Consider the following 16,060-nt stretch of genomic DNA (forward strand, 5'->3'; position numbering starts at 1 on the left):
TATTTGCCTCTAAGTAATTATGAAATGAATAGTGCTTGTTTTTCCTATTAAAAAACATTGCAGACATTATAAGTGAACTGTTTTCAGGAGAGCTCCTACTATACCTGAAATAATTTTATGTAGGTTAGTCTCTATTCTTTATTTTGCCTTACTTTAATGTCAAGCTAGCTTTTAAGAATTATTTCTCTCTCTAGCTTATGGTCTAAAATCTACAAACTATGAAAGGATAAAACATAGTACCCTTTTGTTTCTTTTCATCTCTTTCAAGTTGCTTTCTTATCTCTTCTTTATTCCTCTGGAATCTTTTTCCTGAAAGTTTTTTTTTTAGCAAAATTTCCTCTACTATACTCTTTTGAAAAGGGATCTTGTAATTCATATTTTATCCCAATCAATGAAGAGTTAGGACCTAAACTCTGGGGAACTCCATTCTTATATTTCTAATTTTGATAAATGAAATGTTGGAGTAACCTCTGTTCCTCATTAACATGCAGATTTTTAAAATGTATAGAGGGAGAAATCTCTTATGGGTGAGAACAGAGGCATAGAAGCCTGTTTTCCTTTCTAAAACTCTATTCATTCGCTTGCCTTGTTGCTCTTTCCCTTTACGTTATTTTTGAATTGTCCAGATCACTGATTCAATGTTGTTAATACTTCCAATTTAGTTCTTTTCCTATAACATTTGGAGGAAAAGGAAAATTCTATTTTAAAATTCAATAAAAATAATGTTTGGAAAGAGGACAGATTTGGAAAACTTAGAATTTTAAGATGACAATACTCTCCAAATTCAACTCAATTCCTGTAAGAATCACAGATGGTTTCTTTGTAAAAAAAAATCAACAAACTGATTCTAATATTCATATGAAATTATAAAGGATCCAAAATAGCCAAAACAATCTTGAAAAAGCAAAACGGAGTTGGAAGACTCACACTCTCTGAGTTCAAAACTTACTGCAAAGCAACAGACGTAAAGACTGTGGTACTACTATAAGGTAGATATATAGATCAATGGAATAGAATTGAGAGTTCAGAAATAAACCCATGTGTTTATGATCAACTGATATTTAACAAGAATGCCAAGATCAGTCGGTAAAAGAAAGAAGGGCCTTTTCAACAAATAGTGCCGAGACAAGTGAACAGCCACATGCAAAGGAATGAAATTGGACCCTACCTCATATCATATAAAAATTAACTCAAAATGAATCAAAGACCTAATGTAAAATAAACAGCATAATATTCTTAGAGAAAAAAATAGGGATAATGCTGCGTATCTTTGGGTTTGTATAGATTTTTATATATGATAGCAAAGGCTTAGCAACACAAGAAAAACAAAAAATCAAATTTCACCAAGATTAAAACCTCTTTTTTTTTTTTGCTTCAAAGGACACTAGCAATAAAGTGAAAAGACAACCCCCAAAATGGGAGAAAAATTTTGCAGATCATCTATCTGATAAGGGACTTGTGTCTACACTATATAACTCTTACAACTAAATCATAAAAACTAACAAAAATTAAAAATGAACAAAATACCCAAAAGGACCTGTCTCCAAATAAGATATAGAAATGGCCAGAAAACACCTGAAAAAAATATTGACGTCATTAGTCATCAGGGAAATTAATTCAAAATTACAAGATACTAGTTCATATCCATTTGGATAGCTATAATCCCAAAAGACTCTTACCAAGTGTCAGTGAGCCTGTAAAGATATTGGAACCCTCAGAAACTGTGGGAATCTGAAATGAGGCAGCCACTTTTGGAAAGCAGTCTGGCAGTTCCTAAAATAATTATACTAAGAGCTAACACATGATCTAGCAATTCCACTTCTAGGGATATACACAAGAGAAATGAAAAGACTTGTCCACACAAAACTTATACATGAATGTTTGTAGCAGCATTATTCATTACTGAAAGTGAGGAACAACCCAGATACCCATTAAATGTGGGAATGGATAAACAAAATGTGGTATGTCCACACAATGGGATATTATTTGACCATAAAAGGAAATGAAGTACTGACACATGATACAACATAAATGAATTTTAGAAACAGTGTAATAAGTTTAAAACGCCAGATACAAAAGGTCACATATTGCATGGTTCCATTTGTGTGAAATGTCACAGTAGGCAAATTTATAGACACTAATAAGTGGTTGCTGGACTGTATGGGAGAAGAGAAAAATGATAGCTGAAGAGTACAAGATTTCTATTTGTGGTGATTAAAATGTGATAAAACTGACTGTGGATGTGGTTTCACATGTCTGTGGATGTACTGAAAGCCACTGAACTATACACCTGGAATGTTTTGATAGTATATATGGGGATTATATCTGTGAATAAATTTGTTTTTTACAAAATTCAATAAGAGGTAGTTTCTTAGAAGCTAGATACAGTGTGGAATCTAAAACCGTTTCAATCAGCATTTCTCGCTTTGCGTCATCATATCCATTGTTCTATCTAGAACTCTGAATGGATCTCTGTACGACTGATCCGTTGGAGTTTCATAGTCGGACCCTCGTTCTCATTTCACATTTAAATATGTGAAAACCTCTCAGCCTGTGAGCTACGCAGAGCCAGCAGTGGGCCTTAGGAGGCCTGGAAGGTGTGCTGGTCCCCTGGGTCCCTCCCAGACACCATCCCAGTCTGGTCTGTAACTGTGTCTCCATTTGTATCCAGCGCTGCTCCTCCCGCAGGAAATAGGAAGAGCAAGGCTTTCTCCTCCAGTCTCACGGGCTCCAAGTGCCCTGGCACGGGGGCAGCAGCCGCCCCTGTCCTGGCTGCCCAGCGGTGCCCTGAGCAAGACAGGGTGGCTGCCAGCACACGGAGGGGCCCTCCCTCCTGCCCCAGCCCCTCCCACTGTGCATTTTCCCTTTTGCCCCTGGGACGCTGTGGTCGGTGAGGGAGGATGGAGCATGGATGGCCATTGGCCAAGGAGTGGAGAGCCAAGGGCGGCAGGCGGTAGCCCTGCCTCTGTCTCAGAGGGTGACCCGGGTCGGGTCGCCTGCTGGAAGGCTTCTCTCCGCTGCTTCCGCTCCCCGCCCCCCCCCGCCCCCCCCCCGCCCAGGAGTTCCCAGCTGGACCAGTAGGAACTGGAGCAGCTGTGGCGTTCGCTGTCCCCGTGTTTGGGGCTGGTGCTTGTCCTCAGATGCCCTTGTTTGGATTCCTGGGGGTAGGGTGACTGCAGAGTGACTGCAGAGGGCTTCAAGGAGGAGGTGACACTTGAGCTGGCCTTGAAAACTGGGTGTCTGTAGCTGCTACAAGGATGAGGCTCTGTAGGGGGGGCTCCCACTGTCCCCCAGCTATTCTAGGTCCCTGCTGCCCAGCCTGGGAGCGGTGTCCTGGGTCTGCCCAGCACTGGCATCCCCCGGGGCCTCACTCTGCTGCGTGAAGCATCAGGTTGGGCGCAGCCCAGGACCCTCTGAGACCTGGGTTCAAGTCTGGCCTCACCCGGCTGGCAACTCCTCCTCTGGGCCCGTTTCCTCCTCTATAAAGAGGGGTTTCCGACAGAGCACAGAGGTGTACAGAGGGGGCCAAAGCTCTCAGCCCAGCTCAGTGGACGGAGCCCCCACGCCCCACTGTGGGGTCTTCTTCTCTCCCTGGACACCCTCACTTTGGGCATTTTGGCTCTTTGATGCCCGGGCCTGTAGCCTCCCTGGGAATGACCCGCCCCTTACCTGTGCCCCGAGACGGAACGGAGAGAAGCCCAGTGCACGGAGTGGGCACTCGGGGCCAGACCCTGGGCTCAGGCGCCAGCACGCCGCATGTGGGTGGGAGGAGCCCTGCGGCGAGAAAAGCTTTGTGTCCAGCCAGGGCAAGCGCCCCCCACTCCGCCGCCCCCAGCCTGGATAAGCTCCCTGCGGGGGGCCCTCCGACACCCCGTGCCCTCTGCATCTCTCTCCAGTGTCCTGTAGCTGCTACGACTGTTTTGGTTTCTGCCAAAGAGAAAGAATAAGAAACGCGGCCGCAGACGGAGGCAGGCTGGGCCGTGGGTGCCTGGAGCGCCCGCCAGGACTGCGGGTGGAGGCACCCAAACGAGGCGCCCGCCCGCCGGCCACGGGCTGGGAAGCCTCTGTGCCGCTGTGTGGTGGGGTGCATTTGTGTAAGGATAAAGTAAATGTTTTTGGCACCCCTGCTTCTTGTCCCTCCCCCTGCACCACGGAGTAGGTGTGTTAAAAATAATTATTAAACTTTAGGCCACAGGAAAAAAAAAATAGTCAAGCTCAAGAAAAAATGATGGATTTCAAACTCCTCAGTTTATTGAAAGCTCTATTCCTTATAAATAAATATGTATATATGATACACACGTGTATGTATCTGCTCTTTTATATGAACCACTCAAAATAATTTCATAAGTCATTCTTTATTTAAAATTGTTCTTTCAGATATTCAGAAATTCCATAGGTGGTGGCTTCAGTGGAATTTTCCCCAGAGTAAATTTCTTGGACTGAAACTGCTCTAGTTCTTCTGCCGTTAGTTGATGCTTGGGCGTGAATAATTCGTTAACTGTTGTCATGCTACTATTTGAGACAGGAAGAGAGGTAGATGTGCTGCTATTTGCAAAACTGTCACTGAATGACTTGGAAACAGTAGTGTGAGATTGTGAGCCTGGATTTCCAAAGCCAGCCACCGACCTGCTGTTTGTGACGGCTGGGGCCCCCGCAGCTCCAGCAGGGCCTGCTGCCATGGGAGCTGGGAATCCTGGAAACCCAGGCGAGCCAAAACCTGCAGCTGCTGGGGTTTTGAATGAAAACGAAGCAGCAGCTGTGATTTCAGGTTTCCCAAATCCAGGCACCGGAGTAGAAGTAGTGACGGCAGGACCGGGAAAGGGAACAGCTCCAAATGCGGGCGTGTTCCCGAACACAGAAGGGCTTCCAGAAGGGGCACTGGCAAATCCAGAGCTTGTTTTAAAACTAAAATTTTGAGCATTATCACTCATGCTGTTATTCACTGGAAAACCTACAAATAAACCAGAAAAAGAAAAAAAAACCTATTACAGTCAGAAATGTGGCCATGTTAATCCCCACTTTTTCCCCCCTCATTTTCCCCTTATTCCCGCCATGTTTGGATGTTGGAAAGAGATTACAAGGGAGAAAAGTAAAAACGAGAAGCTAGAACAAACCCACTGTCTTCCTGCTACACCGACCTCACTTGCCCCGTGATTTACCTTCACTCAATGAGGCGGCTTTGAAAAGCCTCAGGGATTAGCGAGTGCTCTTACACTTCTGGCTTGTCCATGCCCCGCCCCCCATCTCACTGGAGCTGTCACTTGCGGAGGACACTATGCTGTTATACAGTGACAAGAAAGTCCTCAAAGGTGCTGCTACCACAGCTATAAAAGTCTTGAAAAGCCACTCCTAAAATATACTTCTAAAGCTTGAGCCATAGGGCCTTTCAAAGAACAGCCCAGCCCATTCTGGCCCCCCTTTCACTAAGGCTTGATGAATCAAATTCTCTCAAGCTCCATTATGGAAGGCTGTAGAATTTGCAAGGCTGACTTAAAATGGTGCTTAACATACCTTCAGGTTTTACAACTTGAAACCTATAAAATCCTATTTTTCAAAATCAGTGAACTCCTGCATTACTTTATCACTTACCTGGTGGCCCAAATGCTGCTGTTTGCCTACTCCCAAATCCAAACGTAGAGGTTGCTTGATTTATTCCATTCTTTATATCAGAGAGCTATAAGAAAGGGCAAATAATAAAGTACTTGATGAATAATTCTCAAGTACCTTTCTATATATGTACTTTAGAGCCAAATTTAAAATTTAAAATATGTGCTTAAAAACGTGAAATGTTTAACATAGAAAAATGCCCACAATATGAATACAGACAGAAAAAAGTACACCAACCTCAAAGATTAAGAGTCAATTGCTGATGAATTATGGTTTTAATTTTAGTTATGCTTTTAAATTTTTCCTAGCCCTGGCTAGTGTGGCTCAGTGGATTGAGTGCCAGCCTGAAAACCAAATGGTTGCCGGTTCGATTCCTGGTCAGGGCACGTGCCTCGATTGTGGGCCAGATACCCAGGTAGGGGGCATGTAAGAGGCAACTGACCAATCTCTCTCTTGCACACTGATGTTTCTCTCCCTTCTCCTCTCTCTAAAAAGTAAATAAAATCTTTAAAAATTTTTGTTTTCTAAATTTCAATGAATACATATTAAAATGAGAAAAATAATTTTTAATAATACATTTCAGTATCTATAGGCCGATATACATTTTTTCTTAAAGATTTTATTTATTTTTAAATAAATAGAGAGAGAGGAACGGAGGGAGAAAGAGAGGGAGAGAAACATCCATACCAGCCAGGGCTTGACAGAAAATTTTAAGTTTGCTTTCCAACTTGAAAGTAAAATTCTTGCAAAAAAAGCAATACATAAGAGAGACACTTCCTTCCCTTCAGCAAACTTTCAGGTACTCACCAAACCTGTTTTAGGTGCTGTGCTTAGACTTTTCAGTTCATTTACCCTATTCCTCCACTGATTTATTAACTGTTGGATGGAATTTAGCTGGAGAGAGAAGACAGAAAAATGATGAGTCAATATCGAGTGTTTATTTTCATCTCTCAAACAACTTCACATCTTTGCCAAAATTACAGAAAGTTTATGAAACATTTTTACGGCCCATCACTTGTAAAGTTCGCATTGACCCGCCCCTGTTTGCCAAAGATATTCCAGCCTAGTCCCCTCTGCCTGTTCTCCAGCTCCTTGAATCACCCGGTTCAGAAGCACAAGTACCTGGCGGCACACAGTTAGTTGTATTTGGGTGGGAGAAGAGCGTGTGTGCCAGTTAAAACGCATGATCATGACTGTAGACAACAACAAAAGAGTTTGTCATTTCCTTTAGCACAAACTTTCTCAAGCTGAGCTTTTTAATTTTTGATATTTGACATGTGAGAATGTTAATCTATATAATCGACTGCTTTATTTCACTTTATTTTTCTAACATTCACCACAGTATCTGCACCTAAGAGATGCTCTATAAATGTTTGCCAACTGATGAAAGGGTTTGATTTCTGGGACTGATTGTTGGATAATTTGTAATAAAATAATGACATTCCTAGTTAGTACAGTCAAAATATATTATCACCATTTTAGATAACCAATCAATTTCAAATAAAATAATTTAGAAAATAAAAATAGCCTTGTCTTGAAAAAACTGTAGACCTCACCCACTTTACCAAAACAGGCAAGCCTCTAAATATGGAGAAGGTAGTAATTCACAGCTAATCTGTTATTGAGGTAGATGAATAGGAAACAAACTTACATAATGTTGTAAGTTGTTAATGGCTAAGCAGTTATGGTATTCAAGTCTCAGCTCCTCTGGTGAAATGTCAGTGAAACCTGAAGTGAGAAATCAATTGGAATCTTTAAAATAAATGCCAATATTTTTGATAGAATAGTAAAGCTAAAGGGGCGAGACAAGAAAGTGCACTAATGTTGATATTAGAAAATTTTCATAATCATAAGGAAAAAATTAGAATAAAATGTAGTTGGTTATTATCTTTGAAGGGGAAATTCTTTTTCTAAATATAAATGGAGAGGAAGAACTAACAGAAAAAGAAAGTTGACTACGTATACATTCAAATTTCTATGTAGAAAAATACTCTCTATGTCAAACTATAATAAGCAAAATTAAAACGCAGATGATAAGCTGGGAAATCCAGAATGGCGACATGACAGGAGAAGAACTAATGTTAACATATTAAGAGTTCTTACAAATCACTGAGAAGAATAAGTTAATATGAGCAAAAACAACAAACAGCCAACTCACAAAATTTTCAAATAGCCAATAAATAAATGAAGTAAAAAAGTGCAATTTAAAAATACAACTGAAAATCAAGATAAAAGCCTTTACTCATCAGACTGGCAAAAATTAAAAGTGAATATTATTTATTGGCTTTAAGAATTTGGCGAAGCTCGGTGGGACTGAGCATTGGCCTGCGAACCAAGTGTTGCTGGTTGGATTCCCACTCAGGGCACATGACTAGGTTGCATGTCAGGTCCCCAGTTGGGGGCGCGAGTGAGAGGCAACCACACAGTGATGTTTCTCTCCCTCTCTTTCTCCAAAAGTAAATAAATAAACAAACAAACAAAGAAATAATTAAAAAAAAAAAAAGAAAAAGAATTTGGTTAAGTGGCTCTGACCAGCGTGGCTCAGCTTGTCGGGCATTGTCCCACAGAGTGAAAGGTCGCCAGTTCGATTCCCAATCGGGGAACATGCCTGGACTACAGGCCTGGTCCCCAGTTGGGGCATGTGTGAGAGGCAGCCAATTGATATTTCTCTCACACATTGATGTTTCCCTCTTCTATCCGCCCACCCCCCCAAAAATAAATACAAGAAATCTTTTAATAAAATAAAAGAAAAAATGTGGTGAAGTGGACAGTCTCCTAAACTGCCATTGAGGGGACTAAAAATGTACAACTCTTACAGGAGGAAAATTGTCATTAAGCATCAATTGCCACAGAAATGTTCACACCTTCTGATCTTAATAGCATTGCTAGGATTTAACCTCAGGAAATAATCAGATGCATTGAGTCTGTTGCAATATACCGCCTGGGTGTAGTATAGGACGAAAACCTGTTCTTGCACAGATATGGAGCTGGAAAAGAATGATGTTAACGGCCTTTTCAGATAGTTTGGAATATTCTTCTTTGACGTCACACCAGAACTTGACAGGTGGTAGTTTCTAAAAGTTTAGCTCCAATGTCGACTCAAACTTTTTGTACTATCACATTCAATTCACTGGATAATTTTGCACTTCGAATGGACTTTTTAGGTATGTATAATTTTGCAACATTACAGATTAAATATTTGGAAAATACTGGTTCACTGAGTTATCGAGAACTCCCAAACACGGCCAAATGGTCTTTTACAATATCAAAATATTCATATTTGTTAATGTCACTATCCATCTCATCAGAAGAGACTTTATGTATCGAGAAGTTATCAAGCTCACATGAGAAAAAAATTTCTCCATCATCTAATATTCACTTGAAAGCTTGCATTTTATCATTGTCAGTTGTTCTCTATGAAGTAACGGGCTCCCTTCATTTATTTTTAAAGAAAGCGTCACCAAATACTTAAGTCAAAATAACCGTAGTTGCCACTTATTCTTTCATTAGCCACTGTTCTGTGGGGGGAAAAAGTGGCTGGTTCAGCTCCCAAGTCAAACGAGCACACCAGGACTTTCCCTTCAAACACCCATCACGCTTGAGTATGTGGCAGAAACAACTCTGTGTGTGCTTCCCATTTGGTCACACAGTATAGTAAAAATGGTTTGCACTCAGAGGTCAAGATCTCATAAAATTAAAAACTTCTACCATTTCATTTCGGACATAATCTTAAGCCAAAAGGACATTAACCTTTTTCATTGACTACTGTTAGACTTTGTGACTACGGTTTATTGTTTCTAGCTTGATTTACACTAAGATATAAGGGGCTTTACTCATCGATTTTTTTGCTTCAACTGTGCAAATGTCAACACAGTGAAAATGGCAACTCGTGCATTAGGATTATTATGAAAAGATTTTTGAACTCGTACAGCTCCTGCAAGGGTCTCAGGAACAGGGTTGCCAAATTGAGCAAATAATAATACAGGATGCCCAGTTCAATTTGAATTTCAGACACACACACTTGTAGCATAAATATGTCACCAATGTTACATGGGTTATTCATATGCTAAAACATTATTCTTTGTTTACCTAAAATTGAAGCTTCACTGGGCACCCCATATTTTATCCGGCAACCCGACATAGGGATCTACGTCCCACACTTGGGAGGAACTGCTTTAGGGCATTCGACAGGTATTAGGTTCAATGCTGAACTGATTTTACAAGGCTAATACTTCTTTATTTTCTTTACAGAAAAATCACCAGCTGGAGTTCTCTTATTTCCTTGTTTTACTTATTGTCTCCTTCCCTCAAGAACATAAGCTTCATAAGGGAGGGATCTTGCCTATCTTGCTCACCAACATATCCCCAGCACTTAGAATAGGGCCTGGCACTAAAGAAATTCGGTGAGGATCTGTTGAATGAGTACCGAAGCAACTGAGGAGTGGTGTGATGCAAATGCTTGCAGAGAATGAGCAGGCAGAGCTGAGACAGAGTACAGATGCCAGAGTTCTGAGGGAGTGCAAGGACTGTCATCCGCTAGGAGCCTGCTATTCACTCAGGACCAGCCAGGTGGGCTTAGCAGTGTGGCAGTTTAGGTTGCAGCCCAGAAGGAGCTTTAGAAACTCTAGACAAAAGAAAATGGGAAGGGAAGGAGTATTCTACAGAAGTGTTATCCCTGCAGCCCAGCTAAAGCTCCTGACCTTCAAACATTATCTCCAGGATAGGCCTTCACATGCTTTATGAAAAACAACTACCCTTAAAAGGAAAGACAGGGAAGAAAGAGCAAGCAGAATCAGACAGCTAAGGCCTTCGTGGCAGGCAGGATATGACTCTTCTATTCACCGCAGGCAGCCAAGAGGTTCTGAAGGGGTACCTATGGAGAGCCAAGAGAGTAGAGCCTCTGCTTGGGCTTACAGAATTAGAACTGTGGTGGGTCCTGATGTTACTATTTTCTCATGAGAACCACATATCTTAAAAGAACTATACCTTTCAACCTCAATCTCCGAATCATGAAGTTCTGCTGCAATGCTCAGGCACTTTAAAGAATGTCCAACCTCTCCTAACTACAGCTAAGTTCGTGGTTCATTTCTTTATTTGGCAGGGTCTCGCTTTTAGAGAATGAGAGTTGTAAAACGTAGTTTAAAAATGTACAATTTCTCAGTTACCTGAAAGGCAAGATACGTTTCCCTCTGGTGAATAAACGGAGAACGGCCACTGACCAGAGGACTCCCAAACGACCACATCTTTTCCCATTTCGTCCCTGACAAAGAAAAAGAAAATAGTTTTCATCTGCTTATTAAAATTTATCTTTTTCTCATTTTCAATGATTGAAATGTTAAATTGTAGTAAATATATAATTTTAGGTTTCTCGTTATGTTTTCTCAAGTGTCCTTTAAAGCAGAAGTTACAGAACTATAAACTACATTTCATGTGATAGATACAATATTAAAGAAGTTCATAATTTTGCTTTTGCAGTACACGGAACCATTCGCTAATTCATTTCATTGAGAACAACTGTGTCATACATAGATTAAAGAACTAAGATATAATAAAATACACAACACAACTTTAATGGTTTTTGTTCATTACCATCCACATCAATGAGTATTTAACTGGGAAAGACAGGAAGCACTCCGTAATATAGAAACATCACATTTTTAGAGAACATTTTGTCTAATTCTCACATTTTGCAAACGGGTGAAGAGACCCACAGCCATGCAGTTCATTGGTTGGCAAAGCTGTGGATAGTATCTGCTCTAAATTCAATCCCCTCCTATGCCGTCCAGAATGCTATGATTAATAAAATCACAGATACTACAGAGAATCTATACTCAATTTAGGGTTTCTGTAACATCAAATATAGGAAGAACGGGTTCATTTGTTTCTTTTCTTCTTTTGAAACGTCAGTAGTTTATGGTACATGGCTCAAAATGTTTACTACTGACCGACTTCTAATTTATGGAAGTAAAAGACCAACAAATACCTATATTGATGTTCTGTCCTAGAAGCCAGGAGCCGAGGGTAGTTACAGAGAGCCAGGCACCGTTTTGGTACCAGTCACAAATTCTACTACACATGTTCTCGAGAAATGATAAGGAATTTACTCTACAATAACGAAGGAAACCAAATGCAACCAATTTGAATGAGGTAAATGAAGTAAAAGTTTTAGAAAGAAAAATAGGAGATGATATGTGACCTCTAAGATCACAAGTTGCTTTAAATTACCTCATCCTTTTTAAAGGTCTCATAACTTACAACAGATTTAATTAAGCAGGACTACCTTACAAAGCTATTCACAATACAGCGTTATCAACAAAGTGGAAAAAGCACACTGAGCTCTGAGAAGACACTGTACTGATACGGAAAGATGACGCATTTTTAAGCGAAATAAGATCTAGTACGATATGTATTATACCCATTATATTACATGTATATATGCGCGCAAAACGTGGTTACCTCTGAGGGATAGGATCATGGGTACTTTCTGCTTATTCCGATTTTTAGGTAATGTATTACTTCTTTTCGAAAAGCAAGCGAATGGGTAACTTTTCTGAGGGCTTTCACTTACAGGAATTCGTTTTCGTCTTTCGGTGCGTAAGAGCTGGGTGAAGAAGCAAATGGGTTCTGAGGTGCTCCAAATGCCCCGTTCCCGTCAGTTGAAGCTCCGGAATCGGAAGAACCGGAAGATGACTTCCCTTGCTCTCGGCGGCCCGCGCACCCTGTAGATTGGGACAAGCTGGATGAGTCTCTCTGGCTCGAGGCATTGCGCCCACGTCTGGCACGACCTGGAATAAACAATAAAACAAAACAATTTTACCGGCAATTCATCTTTTAAACCTCTGAAAACATCATTATATTTTGCTTATTCCATACACACATTATGCAAAGATCCAACACTTCCACTTACGGAAAGTCACAAAACTCTTCATTCTGACTTACATAGTTCAGTGTAATATCAACAGATCGCATAATGGCCTAACTGCATTTCTGTTTAACAAGATTGAGGGGACTGTTAGCTCTAGAAAAATAATGATGTGTTGCTAAGTTCAGCTGACATAGGCTTATTAAGTGAATAACTGCTTGATGGTGGAGTGGATGGAAGGCATATATCCTAAATCATGAATTCCTTCAGGATCAAAAGCTCTCTTTCTCAGTCTTGGCTTTCCCACTGGGCCCGATATAGTAATAACCTCTGAAAGATGGGGAGTGTATGAAAAAGTCTGTTGAGCATAAACAATTAGATTCCACCTCCTGTCCTTGAATAGATGCTGAAATCTATTTCAGTCTTCCCTTTCGGAAAACACATACCCATGGATCTTTCAGGGGGAGATTATAAAGGGAATTCACATGGGAATAATGCATTTGAGTTTCTCTATTACGAGCATATTACTAATGTTTCATAACCACCAAAATGAGCCAACAAGACTATCCTTTCTGTCTCCAGTTATCACTTGAACTGTCTCAACTACTCATCATTTTCTAGTGGGGTCTAAGATAATTCACCTTGTTTCTCACTGAATTGGAGATATTCCATTAAGTGTAATAACAAGTGGAGTGATGGGAAATATACTCCTTATGAAAACTGATCTCCCAACTCTAAAACTACTTAATAAAACCAAAGAGAAAAGGCAGCAGATAGCTGAACCAGATCCCTCAAGTAGGGATTAATAGCATTCTCTTATTCTAAAGCTTTAAATCCGTTGGCGAATGACACAGCTCAAGAAATTCAAGTCATCTTTTGAAGACAGCTTTGGGCCTTCACACTTACTAATGCCAGAAGCATTCACTTGCTGCAGGTAGCTAAATAACTGTTTCTTTGACACAGTTCATTACACATTTTTCCCTCAATTAACCTGTCCACTCATCGTTTATTTTCTAATCACTACATTTAGTGAGTCTCCACAGAATGTCAACTATGACATCCCGTGGTTAGTGGAAGTCCATTCACATTTACCCGACCCCGAGCCCTCATTTTTGGTTTGGGATATTTCATTAGACCTATTGTGGTAATGCACACAGACTGTCCTCAAGAAGAGGCAGCAGGTGTGAAAGCCACAATGCGACTATCCCAAGGCTGAAAGGGCGGGAGAGTGCGTCGGGGGGAGCCAGCATCCTGCGACACCTTTCAGGACCAAGTTCCAATTCTAAGAAAAGAAAAATACATCTTACCTTTAAAGTCTTGTGTTGTATTGTGTTTTCGTGTCTTACCTTTCTTCGAAGACAGCGCTTTTCGCACCATCCGTAACTGATTTAATGAAATATTCTGAACCCTTCGGAAAGGGCTTAGGCCCGGGGAGCAAGTCGACGTGCCCTTCCACGCCCCGTTCCCTCGGCGCCCAGAGGTCTTCATTGGGTATCCTATCCTCCCAATTTTACCCCAAATTTTAGGAACATGTGCGTCTGAGCAATGGCTCTGTACGCTTTTACTATATTTCCAAAGAAGTTCGCGACTTCCCCAGAATTAGGAGCCCTGACTCGGACCCTGGTTGCTAGCCTCTCCCTGGAAGCAACGTTGAGTAAAAATTATATTTGAGTCAAGGGCCAAAAAAACAACTACTCATAGGAGTGTACAAAAGCAAGGCGGCGTCTGGGTCGCCCTACAGCAAGTCTCCCAACCACTGCCACTCACAGACACTGTAGCTTTGACACGTTAAGTTCTACCTGAAACTCGTTGCTTGGCAACACCAGAACCAAGCCCCTTCTGCCTTTGTTCGCTCAGCAGACACCAGCCCAGCGCCTCACACGCAGGAGAAAATGGCAGAAGGAGACCGTGGGCTGGGCTGTGCCCAGCCCCTTTCGGGACGCCCATTAACTACCGGCTTTCTTGACAGGGAAACAAATCCAAATCAACTCACTGTCTACTGAGCAGATAAATGTCCTACAGTCTTCTCTGATACCCAAATGAAACATAATTAGTCCACCAATTATGCAGGAAACAGGGAGCCCAGAAAGCCAGCCACTAAGTTAACTTACTTCGCCTGTGGCACATTATTTGAAATATTGCAGGAAGAAGAATGGGTGAGGATTAGACATCCCATGACTGAACTGTGATGAACCACCATGATGCTTTCACCAGCATGAGCGAGAGCAGGGTCTTCCTGGCTTCTGTCATTCCTGTCATTGAATGCCATAAATGTAATTGACCCCCCCAAATCAATGCAATCAGCAGACTCTTGTATATCAGTTCCACCTTCTAAATTTGGTAAGGAGGCCAGCTGGTGTCTCTTCTGCTTCAAACATTACTTAGTAATTTTGCTTCAAGTTTCCTTGTGCACTGCTTTCATCTAAATCGCTTGCTTAAATGGGATTTAGGGAGCTGTGCTGAAATAAAGTGCTACTGTCACAGGATAAAGGATAAATAATGTACACACATCTAGGGAAAAAATTAGGTTTTGGAGAACCAAAATAATCAGAAGGTTAGGGTGTATGAGTATAACTTGTAGGCCATTCTTGCTTCTGTTTCGAGGCTGCTGCTGGTAAAACGGAGTCTCTAAAACAATTACGTTTACTAATGCCAATAGTACAGCATTTACAAAGTCCTTTAGAAGCAATGCTGAAGTTATAAGTTCATTCAGTTTATCAAGTGCCAGTAAAGGAATGTTTTTTTTTTTTTCTAAAAGATCAGCAAATGTTGTGGTCTGAGGGAAGACTGTATTCCAAAGTGGGCTGGGAGTTTCACTGGGGACCCCTGTGGAACTAAGAATGGTGATGGAGAGGGTGGGGATCCCATCCAAAAGGGGCTGGAGAGAGAATATTTCAGTTTCTTTTCACCCTGTGCTGGTCGTGGGGGGCAGGGAGGAGGAGGAAGAGGAGGAGGAGGAAGGCCTCTGTTGTAAGGGTTAAAAATGGGATTGGTGTTGTTTTACTATGGCACAACTGAGCATGTGAAGGCGAAAGAGAAAAATAAAATTTCTGCCAGGCCAAGGGAGAGAGAGCTTGTTTACCAGCAATAAAACAAGGATGGGAAATGTTATTGGGTATTAAGTCAAGATCTGGACCATGTTAGAGCTAAGTTCTAGGACTTCAAAACTGAGGCTAGCCCAGAGACAATTGTAAAGTGATATAAAAAAAAAACAAAAAAAAAAAACAAATCAGACACCAGAAGCAGAAAGGACATAGGACATACTTCTGAGAGATGCTGCAGTTTGTCTGAAGTGCAGATTCATGGCTTCAGGGTGATGGGTTGGCAGGATAAGGGCATTGTGGGAGAGGCAAGACCACCACAAAGCCAGAGGACTGAGACAAGGACTGAGGAGCCAGGCATTGGCCTGGGGTAACATCACCTCTTTGAGGGTAGAGGTTGTGGGCTGTGGAAGTAGCTTTCTTCGTGGTCTGAGTTATAGTGGCCCTTAGACAATAGCAAGAGAAGGGCAATTGGAAACGGCAAGGTTTTTACCAGTTCTGCACTGTTGTGGTGAAAGCGGAAGCTACAGGCAGAAGAGGTTAGGGGACA

General features: G+C 41.4%; 1 protein-coding gene across 1 annotated transcript; it reads right to left on the minus strand.

The window, feature by feature from the left end:
- Positions 1 to 4,373: 4,373 nt before the first annotated feature.
- On the minus strand, positions 4,374 to 13,957 carry LOC150001415 (nucleoporin NUP42-like). Its single transcript, XM_090286857.1, has 5 exons — positions 13,816 to 13,957; positions 12,326 to 12,392; positions 10,789 to 10,867; positions 5,590 to 5,674; positions 4,374 to 4,951 (listed from the first exon to the last, which is right to left on the minus strand). Exons 1-5 carry the CDS (start codon positions 13,955 to 13,957, stop codon positions 4,374 to 4,376), a joined length of 951 nt encoding a protein of 316 aa, XP_090142983.1.
- Between the last annotated feature and the right edge of the window lie 2,103 nt (positions 13,958 to 16,060).

The sequence above is a fragment of the Furipterus horrens genome, unplaced genomic scaffold (assembly GCF_987537825.1).
Source record: "Furipterus horrens unplaced genomic scaffold, mFurHor1.1.pri manual_scaffold_9, whole genome shotgun sequence".
Classification (NCBI taxonomy): domain Eukaryota; kingdom Metazoa; phylum Chordata; class Mammalia; order Chiroptera; family Furipteridae; genus Furipterus; species Furipterus horrens.

What these genes read in the sequence shown, in the direction of transcription:
- LOC150001415 (XM_090286857.1), bottom strand. Translation starts at nt 13,957, where the DNA reads ATGAAGACCTCTGGGCGCCGAGGGAACGGGGCGTGGAAGGGCACGTCG. An exon ending in AGCGCTGTCTTCGAAGAAAG is followed by an intron (nt 12,393 to 13,815) that starts GTAAGACACGAA and finishes TGTTTATTCCAG; the next exon opens with GTCGTGCCAGACGTGGGCGC. An exon ending in AGCTTGTCCCAATCTACAGG is followed by an intron (nt 10,868 to 12,325) that starts GTGCGCGGGCCG and finishes TTTCTTTGTCAG; the next exon opens with GGACGAAATGGGAAAAGATG.